The sequence below is a fragment of the Zonotrichia leucophrys genome, chromosome 4 (assembly GCF_028769735.1).
Source record: "Zonotrichia leucophrys gambelii isolate GWCS_2022_RI chromosome 4, RI_Zleu_2.0, whole genome shotgun sequence".
Classification (NCBI taxonomy): Eukaryota; Metazoa; Chordata; class Aves; order Passeriformes; family Passerellidae; genus Zonotrichia; species Zonotrichia leucophrys.
Window position 1 is genome coordinate 64,119,484 of NC_088173.1, and position 24,342 is coordinate 64,143,825.

Here is a 24,342-nt window from a genome sequence, read left to right on the forward strand (position 1 = left end):
GAAATGTGCTATTTTAGACTCAGAAATCATTAGGAACTGGTAATTGCCTCTGTGCTGGTAACTCAGATACATGTTTCTTAATCAATTTTGGGCACAGATGAGGTGGTCTGATCATGCTATGGCACAAACTCTGTACAGTTATCTGGAGCTGAGGAGATGAATGTGCACCTGAAGTGTTGTGCCAATGGTAACTCCATAAAATCAATGTTTTGTGTTGGAGGGGAGCTTAAAGATCATCCCTTTCCTGCTCTCTGCCATCATCTGCTGGCAGGTGTGGCTGCAGAACAAGGGTGCCTCTACATGACAAGGAGTATTACTAGGTTTGATGGGGTTTATATTGTTTTTTTCTCATCTTGGAGAACTTGGCTAGGGAATAAAAGTAGTCACAAAAGGCCAGAGTGTTTCACAAAAGGAGAGGACGCTCGGGAACATTGTGGGTTGGAAGCAACTTGGGGGAATGGTGCTTCTGAGATAGTCTGACCTGTTGGTCCCTGCATGGAAATGAATTTAAATAGAAATGAAAAACCAGTCTGAATATGTATGGGGTGTTATGGTTTAACGTTAGCCAGCAGATTGGGTTTTTCTCCTCATCCCTTTTGCACCTGCATGGGAAAAAGCTCTTTGCAGGAGAGAGCTGCAGGAGGATGGGCTGGGGCAATGCAGAATTGGACAACTGTGCTTCTCTTTGTGGTCTGGCTGTTCTTTAACTCTTAGTCAAGAAAAGAGGGAAATGTTACTGTGGTGCTGGATGTTGTATCTGCCCTCCAGTTCCACTGCCATCCACTATGTCAAAGTTGGAGTCTTCATTTTAATTGCAAGAAAGCCAGACTTGTGTTATCATGAATTCAGTGATGCTTTTCTTTGCCCATGGGAATCAAAGCTGTTGGTTAATGATGAGTTGATTTGAAGGTTACAAAGGAGAAGTGGAAAATGGTATGTCTTGTCTGCAAAAGATTAATTTCCTATTCCATTGTCCATAGCCAGTTGGCAGCCAGTGTCAAGCTAGTTCCATCCTAAGCTAATGTTTTCCAGCTGGACAGTATTAGAACTGTGTTTTCAATTAGTAGTTTTCCTGGGGTACTTAGGAGTAATAGAAAGTGATTTACCTGCAGGGAAGCAATTCCTATTAGAGGCTGCAGCTAGGCAACACGTAACTAGCTGCTTTGGTTTATTTGCCACTCAACAAATACCCACTGAATCACAAATCTACCACTAAATTTGCTTAGTTATTACAAAATCTGTTGGCTTCTCTCTGCAGCTCTTTCTGCGTTCAGATGTGCTGAATATTGCAATTATTTTTCTAAGTGTGTTTAACTTCCTTGGGTGCCTGGGACTCATCCAAGTGTCTGAACTGGTATTGCTGTAGCTCAGGCTTTTTTAGGGCTTGTTATCGGATTAATCTAAGTCTTGTAATCCTCTGCAGCCATGCTTAGAAGCTTTCCTGAAAGAATTTGGGAAGTTTATAATTTTGACATTGATTTCCACCTATCTTGAAGTTGCTAAAGGCAAGAAGTTACCTTGGAAAAAACATGCACAGCCTAGCAAGCAAGTGCTGAGGTTGAGCAAAGCACTTACGGGGTCAACAAGAAAATGGTTGCAGTGGGAAAGAATGATCCTCAAATTGGAAAAAAATATTTTGGAATCTTTCAGAGGAGAGCTGGAGCAGTCTTTGCTGTGCTGTGTTCAGGGATCCAGCACGTGAATCCAGTGCTAAGTGTTGATTATTTTTGCACCCATGATCTTTAGTTTCCTAAAGGGAAAGGGAGAAGCATTTGGTGAGCAAAATCCTTATGAAGTTCATTTAGTGTGTTCTGTACCATTGTATCAATGTGCATTTAATTATGCTGTTTGAGGGCTTCACTACAAATCCTGAATCAGACAGCGAGCTGATTCCTTAAAAATAGCAGATAAATAGATGGGAAATAGCATCTTATTCTAGTAATTAGTTTGCTTTGTTATGGGAGAAAGTGCTTTTGAGTGGTTTAAAGGCTGCCAGAAGATCCCATCTGTTCATGAAGTGCAGAGCTAAAGTGATGAGCTGATTTGGGAGTGGGTAGGGGGTATCACAGATTAATTAATATATTTTCAGTCTATTTGTATTTTGCATCTGAGCGATACCCTTGTTAAATTCCTTTTATATTGCAATGAAGTGGCAACCAGCAGTAAAGGGGCAGAGAAATGAATAGTAAGTCCTGTGCCACAGAGTGCAGGGTTTGGGGAAGCTGCAGGGTGGGGAATGATTTGAAATGAAGCATCTGCCAGCCCCAGCACTTCTACAGGGTGAATTCATGTTAATTTTGACATGTGGCTTGATTTTGGGCTGTTTCATGCAGCTGGAGTTCAGCGAAGAACTAAAGGCCAAGGAACTGATGTTTTTTACAGCTTTTATCCTGTTCTGGTTGTCACTCTTGATGACTCACTTCCCCTTTACTTCACATGTTGCTGACCTGCTTTTGATCCATCAGATTTGCTGATGGACCAGCTTTTGTGACATCTCCCAACCTACTCCCCTTCAGTGAGCTGGGTTAGTGTAAGCATGGCAAGGACAGCTCCAGCGAGCTGAGACTGGGGCTCTGTGCAAGAGCAGGATTTGGAGGGAGGCCAGGTATGAGGTGTGATGCACAAAAGCCTCATCAAGCAGAAATGACCAGGCTGTGTCAAATCATAGAATTGGTAAGGCTGGAAAAGGCCTTTAAATCACCACGTGCATTCATGGACACAGCACCACCACCATGTTCACCATTAAACTGTCTTCAAGTACCACATCCACAAGGTTATAGAGCATTTCCTTGGGTGGTGATGCCTATTTCCCTGGGCAGCCTGTGCAATGCTTTGCAACTCTTCCCATGAAGAAATTTTCCCTTATATCCAGTCTAAATGCCCCGAGGCACAACTTGAACCAACTTTCTTTTTGTGTGATCAAGATGTGTTAGAGGGGGACAGGGCAGCTTAGGGTTTTTCAAGGATGATACAAATACACTGAAAGTCATTCCTGTCCTCAGAAGGATAATAGCTGCAGCAAGGGGATGAAATTCAGGGATGGGGGGAAAGAAAGGGAATAATCCTGATCTGCTGTGGCACTTGCTGGAGATGGATCACATGCAGCCTTTGAGACCAGAAAGACCAGTGTGGTTCTGCCTGACCTGGCTAAGGTAGGCTCTGGGTTTCTCAGCTTCCCTTTGGAAAGGCAGTGTAATTTCTAAAATCTTATTTCTGGGCTTTCTGGCAGTTACTGGTTCTAGGAGCTTTTCCATATGTTAACACAGAGGAATTCCAAGGCTGTCTGTGTGTTGCTGTCTCTGTTTTCAGCAAAACCACTTCCACTCTTTAGGCTCCCTCCTGGAGCATTGAGGTGGCAAAGGAATACACAGGGAGGACAGCCCAGCTTGTACTTTCTGTTTGGTGTTTATTCCTCATATGCTGGCCCCCTTTTAGGGCATGGAAAAGTGTGGGATCCCCTTTGAAGGAATGCCAGGGGTAGGAAGGGAGCATTCCCTGGGCAGCTGAGATGTGTAAAGTGGATTAGCTGCCCTAGAACTCCATAGAGGCTGGCTGTGATTGCTCCTACCAAAACAGCAACAAAAATACCCGATAAAACCTTCACCTTTTGAAGGTTTATTTCCAGTAAACAAGTACCCAGTATCTTGTTTTGAATTCTGTTGCAAAATTAGGGAAAAAAAATTAGGGGAAACTTTTTCTACTCCCATGATATAATATGGAATATAGATCTTAGGAAGGGAGCTGTCATGAGATCAGCAGACATATCTGTTAAGCCTGCCTTGTATTTTAGGGAACATTTGGCTGATAAGTGATTTTAACTAGTTTTAGGTTTGAAGACTGTATAAACATTTCCGCAGGTTGGACTCTGATTTTAGCTGATAAGGAGGTATTTGCTGGAAGGAGAGGAAGGAGCATGAAGCTTCCCACAGGAGAAGGATTTTCTAAGTTCATTTTTTCCCCTCTAACGAGCATCTCTCTGATTGAAGTACTAATAACACCAGCAGCTTCTCAACAGCATTATCAAGGACTTATTTGCATTCATTTATGCCAAGTAGTTGTTTTGTGTGTTATGTTTGCAATCTTCATCCAGCTGTCCCATTTCGTTGGGTTTTTTTACTTTGTTTTCCTGTGCAAAAACCAGCTGAGTGCTTGAAAAGAATTGTAAAGGTCCTGCCCCTTCACCTACGCAAAATCAAAATAAATACATACATATGCACATATCCCCCAGATTTGCTCCCCATGGCCTCATCCACCCCTCCCTGGGGTGTGGCTGGGAAGTGAAGGAGCAGGATGAGTGTTGGCATCTATGAGTGGCCAGGCTCAAACTGTCACACGAGATTTGGTCATTTCAGGGGGGCTGCCTTGGAGATCCAAATTCACCTCACCAATCCGTCTCCTTCACCCCAAGTGGGTGCCATGGAGATCCAAATTCACCTCAGCAATCCCTCTCCTTCACCCTGAGCTGGTGGCCATGGAGATCCAAATTCACCTCACCAATCCCTTCACCCCGAGCTGGTGCAATGGAGATCCAAATTCTCTTCAGCAATCCCTCTCCATCACTTTGAGCTGGTGGCCTCGGAGATCCAAATTCACCTCAGCAATCCCTGCCCTTCACCCTGAGCTGGTGCCATGGAGATCCAAATTCACCTCAGCAATCCCTGCCCTTCACCCTGAGCTGGTGCCATGGAGATCCAAATTCACCTCAGCAATCCCTGCCCTTCACCCTGAGCTGGTGCCATGGAGATCCAAATTCACCTCAGCAATCTCTGCCCTTCACCCTGAGCTGGTGGCTGGGTGCTGCTGGACTCGCAGGAGCCCTGGGCAGCACAGAGCAGTTGTTAAATAAAGGGGAGCAGACTGGGGCCCCGTGGGGCTGGAGGCATGTGGGCTGCAGATCTGGGGTGCGCAGATCTGTGTTCCCCATTTCAGGCTGCTAACATCCAGCTGAGGCTTTGATTTTTGTTAGTTTCTCTCATGCACCAACCCAGTTCTAGGAGCAAATCAGGTCATTCCCCAGCCCCTCTAAAATTCCAAGGTAGCTATCAGGGACAAGGTAAAATGTAAATTTTTAATCTAGACTAATTTACTGTGAATTATTGCTAGAAGTTCATTCATCTCTATCTTGCAGGACACACATACTACCCTGAGAATATAATTTTAAAAGCTTAATAATCTGTTTTAATAGGAAATTGCTTGTAACTTGTTTTGCAAATGTTCACTCAGATTTTAATGGCACAATTTAAAAACTTGCAAATGGAATTTGACCCTTTTTCTGAAGAGTGAAATCACCTGAACAAGTGGAATCAAGTAATAAAACTGAACTGTTTGGGTAATGTTCCTTTTCTCATCCACCACCATAAGATTTTTCCTTTATTTTAATTTCCTTCCTGGAAATTGAAAACCATGTAAGACTTATTTGATCAAACCACAGAAACATGTTTTCTTGTTAAGGAAAAAAAATTGTCCGTGTTATTTTTTTAATACATCTTGAAATGCAGTGTGCTGGCAGTATATCACAGAACCTAAATAAAACTGATGCTGGGTTTGTGAAATTATACAGAATATTTATTGTTCTGGCCATTAGTTTTATGTGACACATTATTAACTTTTTGAATTTGTCAAGTACAAGCAGCATAAATAGAAATAATGAGATGAAATAAAAGTGTTTAGGTTGAGCATCACACAATTCAACCTACTTGGGGAAAGTATTTGGCTGTGAAATTGACTCCCAAGGGAACAGGTGGTGTATTCCACATCTGGGTCCCCTAGAAATAGCCCAGACAAATTCCTGGGAAAGGCCCTGTTCATGTGGAGAATCCTGCTGGAGAAGCTGGACTAATGAAATCACCTAATCTGTCTCTTACTGCTTTTAATGTCTATAATGGTTTACTCTTTATGCATGCTAAATGCACATCAAAACTCAGAAACAACTGGAATTGCTTGGCTTTTAGTGCTGGTTTGGGCCAATATAATCATCTGTGGAAAGCAGCTGAGAGCAGCTATTGCTGCCTCTGGGAACACGGGGCTGTGTCACCACCCTTAAGCACCACGAGCTGCCTGTTCCCCTGACAGGGCTGCCCACAGCTTCCAGGCCAGCAGTGCTTCACTGGCTTTCTACTAATATTTGACATCTCTTTCTTGCAGTTCTTGGGGGTTTTTCCCATCATGTCCATTGATTGCTGCTTTGCTGCAGAGGAGCATGGAAAGCTCCTTGCAGGGAAGGGTTCAGGTGATTCAGTGCAGGAGAGGGGGGACTCTGTCTCTGTGCCCCTCCCTCAGATGAGAGCCCACCTGCAGAGCTGCCCCAGCCCTGGGGCCAACAGCAGGAGGACGTGGAGCTGCTGCAGAGAGCCCAGAGGAGGCCCCGGAGCTGCTGCAGGGCTGGAGCCCCTCTGCTCTGGAGCCAGGCTGGCAGAGCTGGGAATGTTCCCCTGGAGGAGGGAAGGCTCCAGGCACAGCTCAGAGCCCCTGGCAGGGCCTGGAGGGCCTCCAGGAGAGCTGGAGAGGGACTGGGGACAAGGGATGGAGGGACAGGAGCCAGGGAATGGCTCCCACTGCCAGAGGGCAGGGCTGGATGGGACCTTGGGAATTGGGAATTGTTCCCTGTGAGGGTGGGCTGGGGCTGCCCCTGGATCCCTTGGGCAGTGCCCAAGGCCAGGTTGGACACTGGGGCTGGGAGCACCTGGGACATTGGGAAGTGTCTCTGCCCATGGCTTTAAGATGAGTTTTAAGGTCCCTTCTAACTCAAAGCACTCCATGTTTCTGTGATCAGCTCCATGAATTTGTCTCTCCAATGTGCTGGAGGCACAGCTGTCCGTTTTTCTTTGAGGACCAGAGGTGCCTCAGGGCAGGGCCTGCTGGCTCAGCCAGCTCAGCTCTGTCCATGGCCATTGACTGTGGGCTTTGCCCACCCACTCGAGCTCCAGGGCTTTGTTCTCCCCTCTGTATCTGCTCCCACCATGGGACTCTGCTGTTCAGGCACCTCTCAAAGCAGTCCTCTGGTGCTGAGTGTCTGAGAGATGCACCTTATTTGAATAGATTTGAATAATGTCTACTTCATTGTGCCATTAAGCCTTCAGTAAAAAAGAATCACTTCTATAATTCAACAATGAGTTTATCAAAACCTCTGAATGGAAGCTGCTGGTAGAGGCAGGTTTTAAGCATCTGATAGAGGTTGTTACAAAATTTGGAAATACACCTATTTTATGTACCTTTTTAAAGTTTACCCTTAAGAGCCATCTCTCACATCTGATCTCTGCTTTCCATGTTCACTCAAAATCTTGCAGGAGAATGGCGGCTTGGATCTGCAATAAAAGAGGCTATGGAGCTCTGTCAGGAGAGGTTTAGGTGGAGATAGGAAAGGTTCATCCCCAGATGGTGCTGGCACTGCCCAGGCTCCCCAGGGAATGGGCACGGCCCTGAGGCTGCCAGAGCTCCAGGAGCCTTTGGACAGAGCTCCAGGGTTGCCCAGGTGGGATTTTGGGGTGTCTGAGCAGGGACAGGGGCTGGGCTGGTTGATGCCTGTGGGTCCCATTCAACTCAGAGGATTCCATAATCTCTGATAAGAGTGCTCAGAAACTACTTGAGTGGGCAAAGAAAGGAGACCTGAGCTCTTGAGGTCTCCCCACCAAAATTGCACTTGATGAAGCCAGCCAGCTGCTCCTTAGACCCTCAGTGTCCTGGTGACGCCTACCTAGGTCACATCGGGTGACAGGCAGGGCAGGGCTGGTGCTGGTGAGGTCTCCAGTCCAGGTCACAGTGAAGCTTCTGGTTGAAATGTCACATTTTCCTCCCTGAGTGCAGAAGCTGGTCCCTGGCTCCAGCACTGATTGCAGAGGGTGCAGCGTGTCCTTCACTCCTGACCTCCCTGCTCAAATTCCAAATTCCTCATTCTGTCACTCAACTCACTCCTGACCTCCCTGCTCAAATTCCACATTCCTCATCCCTCACTGCTCTGAGTCATTCCCTCCCTGCTCTGTCTCTGGCCGTGAGCAGCACTCAGAGATGCACAATGAGTCACAGTTCAGAAAACAGGTGCCTGAACGGGGGCTGTCAAAAATAAATGTGCAGGACTTGATTCTTTAGGCAAGTTTTTGTTGTTATTAACTGCAGCTTGTCTCAGGAAAAGCTGGATTGATGGACAATAGGCCATTTTTCCCCTTTTAGTTTTAAGATGGAGCTTAGCTGCAGCAAAGTGATGTTGTGCTTAATTCCTTCCAAATTAGTTTGCAACTGCTTGACAGATTTTGGGTGCATCATTATCCTTGCTGTGCATGGTTGAGAGAAGTAAGGATCCCCACGCAGGGAAATATTAACAATATTTTACCAACCCTCATCTTTTTTGGGATTGTTCAGCCTGAAAAATAAAAAGGTTTTGGGTTGACCTAATTGTAGCCTTTCAGTACCTGAAGGGCCCACCAGGAAAGATGGAGAGAGATTTTACAAGGGCCTGGAGGGACAGGAGCCAGGGAATGGCTCCCACTGCCAGAGGGCAGGGCTGGATGGGACCTTGGGAATTGGGAATTGTTCCCTGTGAGGGTGGGCAGGCCCTGGCACAGGGTGCCCAGAGCAGCTGGGGCTGCCCCTGGATCCCTGGCAGTGCCCAAGGCCAGGTTGGACACTGGGGCTGGAGCAGCCTGGGACAGTGGGAGGTGTCCTTGCTCCCTGCAGGGTATGAGATGAACTTTAAGGTCATTCTCAACCCAAAGATTCCATGATTCTGATGGTTTTCTGGGCAGGTTGACAATGGAAGGAAGGAGACTCTCCTTCCTTCCCAGCTCTCTGTGCTGTGGAACCAGGAGAGCAAAGAGGAGCAAGATGTGTGACCTTGAGGACCAAAATAAAAATTCCATGGAAAGGGAAGATTGTGCCCACAGGGACGCATAATGAGAGTTTCTGCTGCACACTCAGGGTTCATTAGTTGGAAAGGGCAGAGGAGGAGAGAGGGTCTTGCCTGGGGCTGAGAGATGAGCTAAATTCCTGTCCAAGTCCCTTCAGCTCTGTGACTGAGAGCTATATAATGAACAGTTTCTGTTTCTTTCTATTTTATGACGTGCAGGAGACTCAGGGTGATTTGGGTACCACACAGAGGCACTGTCAGAGCCTGAAATGCCTCTCAGGTGGTCGAAAACGAGGAGCAGAGAGGGGCACTTGGAGAACTGGAGGAGGCAGTGCTTGTGTTCAGGGAAGGAATTCAGAGTGTTGCTCTTCCAGTTGATCCAAAAGAGGGCTGAGATCCAAAAGAGAGCTGAGCTGTACAGCAGGGTAAAGCCCAGGGAGAGGGTTAAGGCACAGAAGAACGTGAGGCAGATTAATAAATTGAAGTGTGAACGATTTGAGGTTAAAAGAAAGTTTCTGGTGGCAGAGTGGTGAGATCCAGACCAGGGGATCTGGAAAGGTCTCCCAGAGGTGATGGCACAGGCTGAAAGTGTAACTGCTCCTAAAGCAGAGAATGGTGCTTTTATGTGCTATTGCCTGTGTTAGTGGAGGGCTGGATTTGGTGACCCCTGAGATGGATTTTCCAGCCTCCTGTTTCTGCAGGTTGGCTGGAGGATGATGAATGTGTTGCTGAGCATCCTCATAGGTTGGGAGGGTCACCTTTCCATCCATGGTCTGCCATGGGCAGGAACACCTGCCACTGTCCCAGGCTGCTCCCAGCCCCAGTGTCCAACCTGGCCTTGGGCACTGCCAGGGATCCAGGGGCAGCCACAGCAAATCTGGGAATTCCAGCCCAGCCCCTGCCCACCCTCCCAGCCAGCAATTCCCTGCCAAGATCCCAGCCCAATCTCCCCTTTCCCAGTGGGAACCATTCCCTGGCTCCTGTCCCTGCAGGCCTTGTCCCCAGTCCCTGTGCAGCTCTCCTGGAGCCCCTCCAGGCCCTGCCAGGGGCTCTGAGCTCTGCCTGGAGCCTTCCCTTCTCCAGGGGAACATTCCCAGCTCTGCCAGCCTGGCTCCAGAGCAGAGGGGCTCCAGCCCTGCAGCAGCTCCATGGCCATTAATCCATTGAAAACAAATACATTAAAAAGTATTAAAAAATACAGTCTATTATTCAGTTGCTCCTTCACTGTCTTCCCTCCATCACTTCTCTGTGTGGTCCTTGCTGCCCATTCTGCTCAGTGCTGAGGGTGAGCACAAGAGCTCTCTGTAACCCCAGTGCCATCCTCCAAGCTCTGGAATTCAGCAGAACTGTTTCATTAACAGTAGAATAAGTAAAATACTTGAGTCTGTCCAAAAGAAAGTCAGATTTGTGCTGGATTCTTCCTCCCCCCATAAGGCGGAAGTCTGTGGGCTCTATTCCTGCAGTTCCTTCTCCAAGCTCCCTCCATTGCCTCTGGCAGTTGAGTCTCTGGGTTCCAGCACCAGGGTGTGCTTGTTTCATTCTGGGAAAAGCTTTACTCTGAGTTGGGTCCCTGTGTTGGGGGTGGGGAGGTGAGGAATCCTGCTGTCATAAACCAGGCAGGCAGCAGCTTCCATCATCCAGCCTGTGCAGCATGTATTTATCTGCCTGGCACAGACCAGCAAACACTGCTGCGATCGTTGCAGTAAATGGGAGATATGGAAAGTTGTAAGTTTCATTTTGCTTGCTGTTGTCTCCTTTTGTCTTTTTAATTGAGCAGCAGTAATTTAACAGCATGTTTGACTCCTGTTCAGGCTTTTTCATGGCTTGCATTGCATTGAGTTTCTGTTGAATATTTGAGTACTATGATGTAGTTTGATGCCTGTTGGAAAAAGAACTAATTATTTCATTAACAGCCGAGTGGAATTTGTCCATACTAAACAAGAAAACAGAAAGCACTGAGTGTATTGGGTAAAATAGTGTTTCTCAGCTTTTTTAGCTGTTGTGGAACACAAGAAGAAACTCTCCTGAACCTGTACTCATTGGTGAACACTTGCATCCTAATCTGACTGTTATTGCAGCCCACAGTAGCACTGATCCTGCGTACCTGTGTGTGGGGTTGGGGCCCAGCTGAGAACATACTTTAGTTTCTGGGCTGGGCTGTTGTATTTTGGCTTTCTAATGACATACTTAAGCTGGCTGTTGATCATTCAGGTAAAATCTTCACAAGAGTGCAGTGGGAGATGGTCACAGACACTGAGGGTCAGCAAGGGATCCAGTCTTCTGCTCCTCCAGGGAGAAAGCTGACTGTCTATTATACAGTAGAATCACAGATGGAAGGGGCCCTTAAAGCCCATCTAATTCCCCCTGCCTTGGACAAGGACACCTTCCACTAGACCAGGTTGCTTCAAGCTCCATCCAGCCGGGCCTTGAACACTTATTTTTGTTCTTGGGAAAATGTTCTTTACTGTGTTAATGCACAGAGTGCTGTTGAGGGGGTATATGGACTTAAATTGTGGAAATAGAATTTGGAGTATCGAGTGGCCGTGGTGGTGCATGCTGATATCAGTGACAGGCTGATGGGGTCGATGGAACAAACCCTCAGTCCTGTTGATTACATAAGCTGCTCCTTTGTTATTGAATTTAGGGAGAAATATAAGCCTTGTGTAGTGCTTGACTTTTTAATAGCCTGATTTTTATTAAGTGAATGTGTTTTCTTGTGATGACTCGTGTTTTGATTGTTGCTGACAGTGGTTTTAGCTTTGCTGGCTGTGTGCTGGAAATCTGCCCAGCACAGCAGTGTGGTTCATGGTGGTTCATGCCCTGGGGCTTGTAGGAGCTGGAGGAGTGATGCTGGGGGAGGAGGGAGGGTGGAACATGCTGTTTAACATTTGTTTTCCCCCGCTGTTTCCCCTGCTGCAGACTGTACCAAAGCCCATCGCGCTGGAGCCCTGCTTTGGGAACAAAGCAGCCGTTCTCTCCGTCTTCGTGAGGCTGCCTCGAGGGCTCGGGGGTATTCCTCCACCAGGACAGTCAGGTGAGCATTGCTGTTGTCTCTGGTGGCTTGGCATTAACTCTGGACTCCTTCCCCAGCCTTACAGTTCATCTTTCCTGGTCCCACAGAAGCTGCTGTAGCCACAGTTCAGCTTGGGATGTGCTCGAGGCTTTTTAGGCTCCCTGGTCTGGGCCCTGCTGGCTTCCAACATGAGTTCTGAGTTAATTACTAAGGTCAATTAATGGATGAACATATGATATTGGACTATGCTTTAATTAACATCTGGGTGGGGGAAAGAGGGATCAGGTACAGCCATGTTTGCAGTAGTTACCTGTGAAGGTAACTTGTCACTTGGCCTATCCAATTTAGTTCCCAGCTCCATTTGCAGGGGAACATCAACTCACAGAATCATGGAAAGATTTGAGTTTGAAGGGACCTTGAAGATCATCCAGTTCTACCGCCTGCCATGGGCAGGGACACCTTCCTCTATCCCAGGTGGCTGCAAACCACAGAGCAGCCACAGAGCAACTTGTGCCAGGGCCTCCCCCACCTCACAGGGAAGAATATCCCATCTAACCCTGTCCGCTGTCAGTCTGAAACCATTCCCCCTTGTCCTGTCACTACAAGTCCTTTCAGAGCATCTCTGCTCTCCTCTTAGGAGCTCTGGACAAAGAGCTTTTCCCCCTTTTGTTCTCAACCCCTTCAGACCCAAACCTGCTGCCAGGGCACTGGGTCATCATCTCCTGGGCAGTGTGAGATTTAACTGGGGTTCCCCAGTGACCTTGGCAAAGCAAAGGCTTTGGAAAAAGAGTTAGCAGGGTTTGAATTGGATGGTTTGGTGTTGAGCTGGATTGAGCCAAGTCCCAGATGTGGTTTGTCTGTGAATAGAGCAGCGAGGCCCTGTACAGGGCACCCAGAGCAGCTGTGGCTGCCCCATCTCTAGAATCTTCCAGGCCAGGCTGGACAGGGCTTGGAGCACCCTGGGATAGTGGGAGGTGTCCCTGCCCATGGCAGGGGGTGGAACTGGATGGGCTTTAGGCTGCCTTTGAACCCAAACCATTCCATGACTCCCTGATCTGCCATGAGGAGGTTGCAGAGGTGATGTATCCACGGGAAGGGCAGTGAAACCTCGGTCCACTTTTGTTTCAGGTTTATTGTAGTCCATCTACGGATGCAGGGAAAGACACCTTCAATGTTAAGGATTGAGGCTTCCACATTTAGAGTTTTACATCCACTAATACCCACCCTTATTGCTTCTTTTCCTCCCGCTGTTGCTTCTAATTAAACATGCAGTATTTCAGCTCCTTTCAGAATATTGGCTGGAGTTTCATTCTTGGGCCACAACACTTTTCTAGTTTATTAAAAAATTCTACACCCTTTGTGGCCTGGAGGGGTTTTCTGAGCTCTTTCTGCAGGTTTGTTGCTGTGGCTGTTGTGTGATGTTTGTTCTTTGCCAGGTCTCGCCGTGGCCAGCGCTCTGGTGGACATTTCACAACAGATGCCAATTGCCTACAAAGAGAAGTCGGGCGCCGTCCGGAATCGGAAGCAGCAGCCCCCTGCACAGCCAGGAACCTGTATTTGATGCATGGACATCAGAAACTGTCTAGGGTTTTAAACACAATGGAAAAGTAATACCAAGGAGGAGGAAGATTTCCAAGTCGTGTCCCAAGAGACTAGAAGCACCCGGAAAAAACCACAACTTCCTTGAACCCAGTTTTTTTCTCTCATCTACGTGCTAGTTGGCTTTATTTGACAACTGCTCCACTTAAGTTTTACTGACACATGGCTTCAGATTGCTCCTTTGTTTTCTTCAAGTTTAAAGCAGAATGGTTTCGTTGCAGGTGCGGTGAGGTCCAGCGCCGCCACTCCTGGTCAGTGTAAATACAACAGTAGTCCAATGAATGACACTCAGGTTTCTACATGGAAAGTGCTTTGTAGTTCATGTATTTATCAAACTGTACAAAAAGAAAAAGATCCAGTGTTTACAGGTGTCAGCTCTCAACACATAAACACTACTATTAATCTTCAAAGCATCTTCATTCTTTGTTTTCATTTAATATTTAATTGTTCCCTCATTATTTCAGTGGAACTCTCTTCCAGGCACAGCCTTTTTATAGTCATCATGGTCCAGGAATGCAAAAGCTGGGATGGTTTAAAGGTTGATGTTGCTCAGACCATATGAAATAACTGGAAAGTTGGATGTTGCTTTGGAAAGACTCAGTGTTTACATAGTCTTAACCTGCTTGGAGTACACCACACACAAGTGCCTAGACGTGAACAGATCTAGGGAGTGAGGAGACTGCTACACACGCTGCTTTTTAACATAACTAAATTCCTTTGAAGGTATGTATACTCACATCTAGAGTCACCCAAGGCACTCTGTGTCCTCTGTCCCATGCAGTCAGAGGAAAATCGCATTTTCCTGACCAACCAAATACTCACCCAGGTGCAAATACCTGCAAGGCACGTAGAGTTTCAGTATCCCATAAGAAAACTCCCGGTTTCACCAGCATTTTCATAGAAGCAGTCTGTGTTCCAGGTCAGACACATCACATTTTTCTGATTTTGGCCTCTTTCCTCCCCCTTCCCTCCTGCCATCCTCTGGATGAGAGCTGAGCTTGGAGGCATTGCTCCCCAGTGGTTGTGGTTTGCTCCATCTTCTTACAGGGTGTAAAAAGCAACGCTCCAGGTGCTAGGGCACTTGAGGATGAAGTTAAAAAAGAACTTCAAATAAAGATCAAGCAGAGCAGCTTTGTTTTGCCACAGGTTTGAGTTCTCCGTGATGAGATCCTGGTATTTCCTGTGTGGCTTGAGCTCTGTTAGAGGTTGAAGAAGTCGCTGGTTGGTGAAAGGATGAGACTTGCAAACAGCAAAGAGAAGGTTTGTTTTTTAGGGGTGCATCAAACCATCTGAACTGCTCTGCCAAGCTGGGATTGTGGTTTGAGGCTCCAGGCTGGACTGAGGCACCCGTCTGTGTGTGGTGGTGTCCAGTGTGTCCCTGGAATGTGGCACAGGGCCTGGGGGGGCTGCAGTGGTGGGAAGGTGTCAGTGAAGGCTCCAAATGAGGGCTGTGATTATGGCTCCATCAGTCATCGTGGGTCACCCAGGTCACTGGGCTGCTGTGGAGGACATCTGATATTCAATAATGGAGAAGTGACACATGAAGGGAAGTGCTCTTGGGTCTGGCCAGGCAGCACCTTTCCAAACTGAAACCCAAATAACTGCTCCTGTTTTGTGCGTGTTCTGGTGATCAGTCACGTGTCAGCCATTCATTTCTGGGGTGTTTTCTTTCTAACCATGTATTTTGAAGAAGCTCTTTGGAGCCTGGCAGCATTGCAATAAAGAGGTGAATTGCTGTGTGTGTCCAGACAGTGGTGATGGGAACAGCCTGATGGCTTAAGGACTGTGGTGGATGATAATTCTGATTTAATGTGTCATTCAACAAGTGCAATGGGACTGCGAAAAAATATTGGGACTGCAGAAAAATATTGGGAAAAATGCATTATATATAAAAATATATGTAGATGCATCTGTTTCTAAACTAGAAGTTTCAGTGCTCTTTGGGAAGAAGGAATTATGATCAGAAAAGGGTTGAGATTTGTCTTAGAATGAAGGGATTTAGGCAGTTTAAGTTTTACCTGATGCACGGATTACCTCAGACAGATTCATCTCCTGATAATATTTTCTGACTTGCTCAGTGATAGGGTTAATCTGAACTGGAGAAATAAGACTGGACTAAAATCCCTCCCCTGTTACTGTGTATTTTCAGCCACGATGCACATCCTGATGTTTGCAGATTTCTTCTTGCTGTTTTTGGGAGGAGAGCTGCCAGCCCAGATTGTGAAAGCCCCAGTGCTTGGGTTTCCCACTTCAGGACAGCTCTTGGGCAGGTGCTTAAAGTTGTTGGGTTTTCCTGATCACAAACAGCTTTCAGGACTGTAGGCCTGGAGGGGTGACAGATTTTTACATTAATAAAAAGACATAAATACAGAGTTTGGGACGTTTTCTCACTCCTGGAGAGCTGGGCTGTGTCGTCTGCAAAGCCTGCAGTGTGCCAGGAGTGTGGCCAAAATGAGGTGTCAGATACTGAAAAAATGAGCAAAAACGATCAAAGTCAAGGTGTATCAGAACCAAAAAATGTGAATAGAGCAACAAGAGTTACTTACATAACTAAAAGGACCTGATTCCTTTAGGATGTAGCTCTACCCTGCATCTGATCAACATCCTGATGAGGGAGAAGAGAATTCTCATACATAGCTCTGCTGCAGTTTCATCCCAGCTTAGAGGTAAACAGGGAAAAACATGGGAAAGGCTCGGGGAAGGAGGAATTGCTGGCAGTTTATCACCAGGCCAGTATCAAAAGTGAAGGAATTTTGGGTTTATTTCATTTGGAGGAGAGGTGGGGGAGAAAGAACAACCTTATTTCATGGGAGAATCTGTAAATAAATGACAAATGGCACACAGATTTTGCACTTGTACATAAACTCTACAGTAACGTGCAGAACATGGAGAGATTTAAAGTGTATATAAACCAGAAAAAATATTGAATGTATTTTTGATGATTTTAAATTATGTATGAGTTTTGTCTTAATAACTCCTTCATCTGATCAGTAGTAGATAACTTTCCAGAGCTTTAAACACCAGATTATATCGTGATATCTTGCAAAGCAGGGATGTGTAACTTGACTTTTGTGTGTTCAAATGTATTTCACTTAAATGTAGAAACCAAGTTAAATAATGGTTTTTCCATTTGAAAGGGGGAAAAGCAACATTTGGATACAAGTAATAAAGGTCCTTGAAGTGGTCACTACATGGAGGATTAAATCAGTAGTTTAAGGCCTTTGTTACTAAAATTGTGACAGTGTTTCCATTCAAAATCACTATTTTCAGGTGTTTATGACTGGCTGAAATTCAGCATTTGACATCTCAACCCTCAGAAGATTTTCATTCTCTGAGAGGAGCCTCTAAAAAAATTAGAAATGAAATTTCAGAACTGTTGGGGCCCTTTTCTTTGAGAAAACAATGGTGCCAGTGGATCTCCAAATAACACCCTTTTTTTAAAATTCACCATTTTCCATGAGTTTTAGCCCAGAATTTTCTCTGGGCAGGTGTAGCATGACCTTGCAACTCTCTGGCTCAATATTTTGGATACAAGAATATTTATGAGACACAACTTTTCAGTTGTTACTATCACTTTCCCTGGGCTTAAAACGCACTGTAGTGAAATTACCAAAATAAAGCTATTTATGGTGGGAAATGCCTGTGATGAACATCAAGCCATGGCATGTAATGTCCAAAATTCAGTAGTGTGGAACCATGGACAGCCTCTGCTGGCAGATCCACCCTCCTGAGGATGCTTTGTGTCCTCCTTGGAGGGTGCCCAGGAGCTCCAGCTCTGTGCAGGAACGTGCCCAAGGTGCCCAGGCCCTGCTGGGGTTTGTGGGGCGCTGCAAATGGCACTGAGCCTGCTGGGGTTTGTGGGGCGCTGTAAATGGCACTGAGCCTGCTGGGGTTTGTGGGGTGCTGTAAATGGCACTCAGCCTGCTGGGGTTTGTGGGGTGCTGTAAATGGCACTCAGCCTGCTGGGCTTTGTGGGGTGCTGCAAACGGCACTCAGCCTGCAGGCCCTGCAGGAGCTGAAAGGAGCCTTTGGGCCTGAAACCAAACCTGGGGCCTTTTCCATACCCCTGGGGCTCCAGTGCCATGGGCTGGGCTGCCCCCGTCCTTTGCTGCTCCAGCTGTTCCAGCTGCTTTTCCTTCTCCAGGCACCAGCTGCATCCAGAGCCCTCAGCCCCTTCCCACGGGAAGCTGGGATTTATTGATAATTGCTGGGATTTATTGATATTACCTGGGATTTATTGATAATTACTGGGATTTATTGATATTACCTGGGATTTATTGATATTAAGCTCTGTGTGAGACAGCAGCCAGCAGGCTCTGCGTGCCCAGGGCAGCCCCTGAGCCCCTCCCGGGTTTCTCCATCTGGGAACACCCAGGGGAGGAGAAGGGGCTGCCCTGGCAGAGCCCCTGGAGCTGCAGGACAGGGGACAGGGCTGGGCTGGGCTGGGACAGGAGGGAAGGGATGGCTCGGGGTGTGTGCCTCAGTTTTGGGTGTGTTCTTTGCAATTTTAGACAAATTCCTGCTTTTTCTGTTGGTAGCTGCTGAAACAAGCTGAGTTTCCATGCCAGGACTACTACAGTATGTGTATCTGCTGATTTTCTCTGCATCAGGGCAGGTTTTGTTCAGTCTGTTTCTTTGTTCACACAAACGATTTGTGTGCGTCTTCCAGGTACTAGAATTCTTTAGACATTTCCTCTCCATTTAGTATTGATTCCACAAACCTCACCAGTAGGAAAAAAGAGAAAAGTAACAATTGTCGCAGAGTGTATCACATGTCAGTCCATTAAAAAAAAAAAAGAAAAAAAAAGAAAAAAAAGAGTTTTATATTACTCTGAAATTTGTGCACAATAAATGTTCTTTAAACTAAGATCCTTGAATTAATTGTATTCTGGATTTTTTTCCCTCTTTGTTCTGTAATTATTTATGATTCTTATCTGTGTTCAGACTTGAGCTTAGTTTGTTAATATGTATAATTTAGCATTTATTGCATTCATATGTAAATAGGAGCAAGTATTGTAAACTATTTCATTGCTGGGGTTGTGGGTGTTATACATACACACATTTAGGATTGCAGTTTTTTGGTATAATTTTTTGTATTGTAAAATAACAGCTAATTTAAAGCCGGAACGAGAAAATTCTTGGGAGGTCTGTGCATTTTAAATACAAATGTGAAGTACATGTATATAAATAAAGGTAAATAATGCAAATCTTTCCTCTGAAATAAAAAGTAGATGATCTGGTTAAAATTTCCCTCTTATTTATTTTCTTAAGGGGGCGGGGGGATAATTCAAAGTGTTTTGAAGGCTTCTGGCTGAGGTGAAGGTGAGTTTCTGTTCTGCTAGGGCGGTGTCAGTGGGCTCCTGGCAGGTGCTGGATTTGGGAGGAGAAAGGAGGGACATGTCCTCTGGATGGGGGATGGATGGATGTAATTCAAAGAGTTAAATCTGTAGATTTTAAAGACAGAGACAGTCATTAAATAGGTTCCATTTCTACCCTCAGGTTCACTTTCCCCCAGGTGCTCCTCGGGGGGAAGAACCTTTCCTGACCTCCAGCCTGACCCTGCTCCAGGCGTTCCCTGTCCCTGTCACAGAGAGCAGAAATCAGAGCTGCCCCTCCTGACATAACCCCCACAGACATAAAATCTCAGCCCCTTCCCTTCCTACTCTCACTAATAATTTTTGTCCAGTAAATTTTTTGTTTAAATCCAGGTAGGAAAAGCTCTCCCCCATGGAAACTGTATCACAGTTTTGCTGATGATTTATCAAGTGTTGGCACCAGCTGCTGTTCCAGACACACACAACAGCTGGAGAGGGAGGCAGAGGTGGCTGCTCCTCTCCCACCCCTGTGCATCAGGACATCTCCCACCACAGGGACTTACCTGTGGTTTGTTGGCTGCTGCAAGGCTCCTGCCCTTCACAAAATCTTGCAGTTTGGTGAAATAACTCTAGTACTAAAGACTGCCTGTCTCATGGTTATTCAGGCACTGGGGAAGTGACACTATTAGTGACAATAAACATCTTGCTGTGGAAAGATCAGCTGGAATTTTTGACTGACACTCTACAAACTACAAAAGCTGCACCAGACTTTCACAAAGCAAAAGTCTTCTGCACATTCCCTAGAAATTTGTGGGGCTTTTCCCCATAGTTGGGACATCGATTTTGTGGTTACTCTCTCAAGGACTGAGTGGAAGGACTCTGTGTACTCTATAGGTGGTAAGTTCTACTGACTCCTGTTCGCTACTGTGCCTTTGCTAGCTTTAATGTATATAGCTATAATATATAACAATATATATTTAATATATAACAATAACCTCAATGTTGTGCACTGTTTTATGTAATCTCTCAGCAGTTCTCTTGTTTTGTACTGTGCAGGAACTGTTCAAGGCCTTTTGTCTGTTACCTCCTGTCTGCTCAGTAAATAACACATTTTATAATAGCCCTAATCAGCAGCCTTAGGATCTCTCGAGCCAGAGGATTGAGGTGCAGGTCACCTAAGCAGAGCTGCTGCCAAGAGCCTGTGCCTGAGGCAGGGCTTGTCTCAAGCTGTCACTTGATCTGTGACACCCCGGCAGCCGCGCTCGAGCCCTGCCGGGACGCAATCCGCTGCTCCCCATTTATTTTTATGTCACTCTCCAACTTTGGAATTAAGCACTGCTGGGATGAAGCAGAGTTGAACCTGACATTTATGAGCCGTGAGGGTTTCAGCCACAGTCGCCTCTGAAGGCTGTTGTGCTGCTTCATTCCATGGCATTAAACGGGGATGCAGGAGCCCAATTCCAGCAATTGCTGCAGAGCTGAGCAGGGGATGCCAGGCTGACAGCACAGCGTGGGGTGTCCAGACTTGAAATGAAATGGGCAGGGGGTAGTGGTTTTAGAGCTGCTTTAAATTTATTTTGGACAGCAGGAAAAACCACAGAGGGCTGGAGCCATTTTTCATCCCTGCTCTGATTTTTCTTGTGTTGTAGCAAAGAAAAGAGGCTGAAAGAGAAAGAACATGGAGGTTTTCCAAGGCTTTCGTCCATCCAGGATGATGGTCTTTGTCTACAGCTGTCATTAATGAATGGTTTTGGGTAAGGAGCCAGAGAGGAATTTCAGGTCCAGTTTTCTTTCCACAAACCTTAAATATCAACCACTCACAGCAAGAAGGGACTTTAAGTCTTTTTGAAAACCAATTTAACTCCCCCAGAAATCCTGGGGTGGAGGCTGGGCGGAAGAAACCCTCAGGAAAAGGTGGGGTTGGGGCAGCTCTTGGGTATTTCCACGTGGCTGGTTGGTGGTAAATCATCTACAACGTGGCAGAAACACCAACATTTCCTTTTTCACCATTGATGGGAAGAGAGGAGGAAGGGAGATGTACAAAAGAGCCAGAGCTCCATAGCCAGCTGCCATTTGGGAAAAAAGAATTAGCAGATTCTTGAATTTCTCCCTGGGGTTTTTGGTTTCTGAAGTGATCAAGCAGCAGAGCAGGGATTGCAGAGACAGAGTGGTACCACTGAGATCTTGCCAAAGGCATGACATGGGGGGAGATTTTCTAATGAGGTGAGAGCACCTGCTGGTGATTTTCCTGGCTGGTAATGAAGCTGGACCCAGGTGTCAGCATCACTGGAGGTGGGCTGAGCTCCTCACCTTCCCCATTGCAGGGTGGCTGGGAACAGCAACACATCCCAGACTGTGTCACACCAACACCCTTGGCCACAGGATTTGGGGACACCATTGCCACCCTATGGAAGCTCTGAGGTAAGGTACCTGATGTCCTTCAGGCACTTCTTCTCCTTGGTGACTCCTGAGGCTCAGTGACAACCTTGGGATTTGGGATCTGCACTAGAGAAATCTTCCCCACAAACAAAGAACAAGATCTCAGGGCTCAAACTGCACTGGAATTTATGTTTTTCATTGGCATGTAGGGCTGGGACAAGGGGGGATGGCTTCCAACTGCCACAGGGCAGGGATGGATGGGACACTGGGAATAAATTCCTATGACAGTGTAAGGCCCTGGCACAGATGCCCAGAGCAGCTGTGGCTGCCCCTGGATCCCTGGCAGTGCCCAAGGCCAGGCTGGACATTGGGGCTGGAGCACCCTGGGACAGTGGGAGGTGTCCCTGCCATGGCAGGGGGGGAATTAAATTGTCTTTATAGCCCCTTCCAACTCAAACTATTCTATGAGTCTATGACCAGCTGCAGGATCAGGCCCTTCCTTCCCCCTCCTCTCTGTGTTCCTGGGCCACATGCATCATTCAGAAACCACATCTGCAGGGAATTTAGCCAAAAACACTGACTTGGCCACCCTGGCTCTAGCAAGAAGGACAGCACCTTTCCCCTCTTTATTTCCCTGCTGCTGACAAGAAGCCCAGGCGCAGTTCCACAAACCTGTCAGGGCAGGGGCTGTTTCTGATCTTCCCCTACCGTGGTGAGCAGCAATGCCATGGGAGCATGGGATTTAGTCTGTCCTGGTCCTCATGCTGATCCCTGAATTCAGTTTGGAAGCAGAACTTCAGTGGGTAGGTCTGGATTGTGGTGGCTGACCATGAAGTACTGTCTGGATGGGGAATTGGAGCAGAGCTCAGACATGTCTGCATCCATCCATCCATCCATCCATCCATCCATCCATCCATCCATCCATCCATCCATCCATCCATCCATCCATCCCACCTGCAGCTGGCTGTTTAGCAGCTCTGCCTTCCAGGCTGCAGCCACAATGAGCCTCCCACAGGGTGACTGGCAGGATTTCCATTGACATGTTCCCTGGGATCCTTGCTCCCACCAGAAATCATTTCCACTTCCCCTTAGAAAAAACCCCACCAAATGACTTGAACATTTTTCATGTCAGAGCTAATTCTGCAGCTTTTCCCTTTGGCAAACATCCACTATTTTTGCAGAAATTCAGTGTTTTAGTAACCGAAGCAAGATGTCTCCATCCCTACCAGCATTTTAGCACTGTTTGCTTGGAGGCAATGTGGGGTAAATTGTTGTTTCTGGTTTCTACATCCCCTTGCAGCAGTTGAACCTCAGCTGCAGGATTTTACTTGTGCTGTGTCTGCAGCCCCAGTGTGATGGGGACTGTGGGTCCTGTCTGCAGGTCTCTCCTCCAAACCTGCTGTGCTGCCCCAGGTGTGTCATGGAAACATGGAATGGTTTGGGCTGGAAGGGACTTTAAACACCATCTGGACTTTAAACACTCTCTTGCCATGGGCAGGGACCCCTTCCATTGGAGCAGGCTGCCCCAAGCTCTGTCTGTCCTGTCCTGGGGGCCACACAGGTGAAGTAAGAAAAGGCGAGACCTTTTCTCTGGGAATGTGAAAAAATGACTTCCTGTGCTCCTTCCCCGGTGTTTAATGTCTGGGGCTGGAGGAGGGAGTGGTGCTCAGTTTTGTTGTGGGCACAGCCAGCACCCCCAAACCATACCCAGACCCAGAGACAGGGACGAACTGAGGGTCAGCCAAAGCCTCTTCCAGCCATTGGTGCTTCTGCTGCTCCAGAATCTCCTCACCCTAAATTTGGGGTGATTCCCAGGCTTTCTTGGAGCCAGCTGCTCCACGCCAGAGCAGGGCTGCTGCAGCCAGCCCCCGAGCTGAGCCCCACGTGCTGTCCCTGAGCAGAGCCTGGGGGGTCCCACTGGGAGTCCTGAGAGCCCCTTGGATGCCAGGACCCCCCGGACCCCCCTGCAGCTCCTCCAGCCCAGCTCTGGGCGCTGACCCTGCCCGAGCAGCTGCTTGCCAAGGGCCAGGGAAAGCCCCTCAGCCCTGCAGGGCTTCCATAGCATGGAAGTTTCCACAGTCTCAGGTTCAGCTGGCTGGAACCTCCACAGGAATTGTCCTTTGAGTCAGCAAAGCCCAGCCTGGGTGCTGTGGGGAAGAAAAAGGCTTTGAGGAGAGTCCAAGTCCTTCTCTAACCCTCAGGTTCTGCTCCTCAGCTGCTCCATGCACACATGGAGGCAAACATGATTTACGGGAGGAAGAAGTGCAACATTTATGTGTTCAACCTTGAACTCACTTAAGGAACTGACTTGATTTTTATTCATTATTTTTATAAAAATTTTATGTATTTGTATTTTCAAATTTTTCCCCTACCCAGAATTGGCAAGAAAGCATTCCATTTACCTCTAATCAAATTTCTTGTGATTTCTTTTTTTTTAAGTTGCCAAGAATAGCTCACGGATGTTCATGGCCTGAGCAGAAGCCTTCCTGGCTGGCATGACCCACCACCCTGCCTTCTCCTCCATGTCCCTTCCTCCTGTGCCCAGCCCAGGGTGCAGCACCAGCCCTTCCCAGTTGTTCCCACTCTGTGGGACACCGGTGACATCCTGGCAGCAGTGGCTCCACAGGCCCCCACCTGCAGGTGCAATTATTCCCATCCCTGCTGTATCTTGCACGCTTCCCTCCTCCTGTGCTGGCCCCAGCTTTGGGCCAAACCTGCCCAGATTTCTCCCAAACCTTTGCAGGTTTCACCCCCACAGGCTGCACAAACAGCCCCAGGACTGGTGTGGGGACTCGTGTCTCCTTCCCCGATGACACTGGTGTCCCTCCATCTCAGCAGAGCTGGTTCTCACCTGTCACCTCTCCTTTCTGGGACCCGGGATTGGGGCTGGGGCTGGGAATGGGCACGGCCCCGAGGCTGCCAGAGCTCCAGGAGCATTGGGACAGCACTGCCAGGGATGCCCAGGGTGGGATTTCAGGGGTTTGGGCAGTGCTGGGGTGGCACTGGGTGATCCCTGTGGGTCCCTTCCAGCTGAGGATACTCTAGGATTCCATGATTCCAGCCAAGCACGGCTCATCTGAGCCCCACCACTCTTCCAGCCCCCAGAGAAAATCCCCCAGTTTCTTCCAGCTGCCCTTCCAGCAGAGGAACAGAGCTCAGCAGCATCCAGGACACGCTGGCACGGCAGGAGCGAGGGG

At 47.4% G+C, this 24,342-nt stretch overlaps 1 protein-coding gene across 1 annotated transcript in view; it reads left to right on the top strand.

The window, feature by feature from the left end:
• Window positions 1-18,697, top strand: part of ATRN (attractin) — a 150,330-nt gene extending 131,633 nt beyond the window's left edge. The window contains exons 28-29 of the mRNA XM_064711922.1: window positions 11,759-11,873; window positions 13,289-18,697. Coding sequence (XP_064567992.1) covers window positions 11,759-11,873; window positions 13,289-13,413 — 240 coding nt within the window. The 3' untranslated portion in view covers window positions 13,414-18,697. The remainder of the gene's footprint in view (window positions 1-11,758; window positions 11,874-13,288) is intronic.
• Window positions 18,698-24,342: the final 5,645 nt, after the last annotated feature.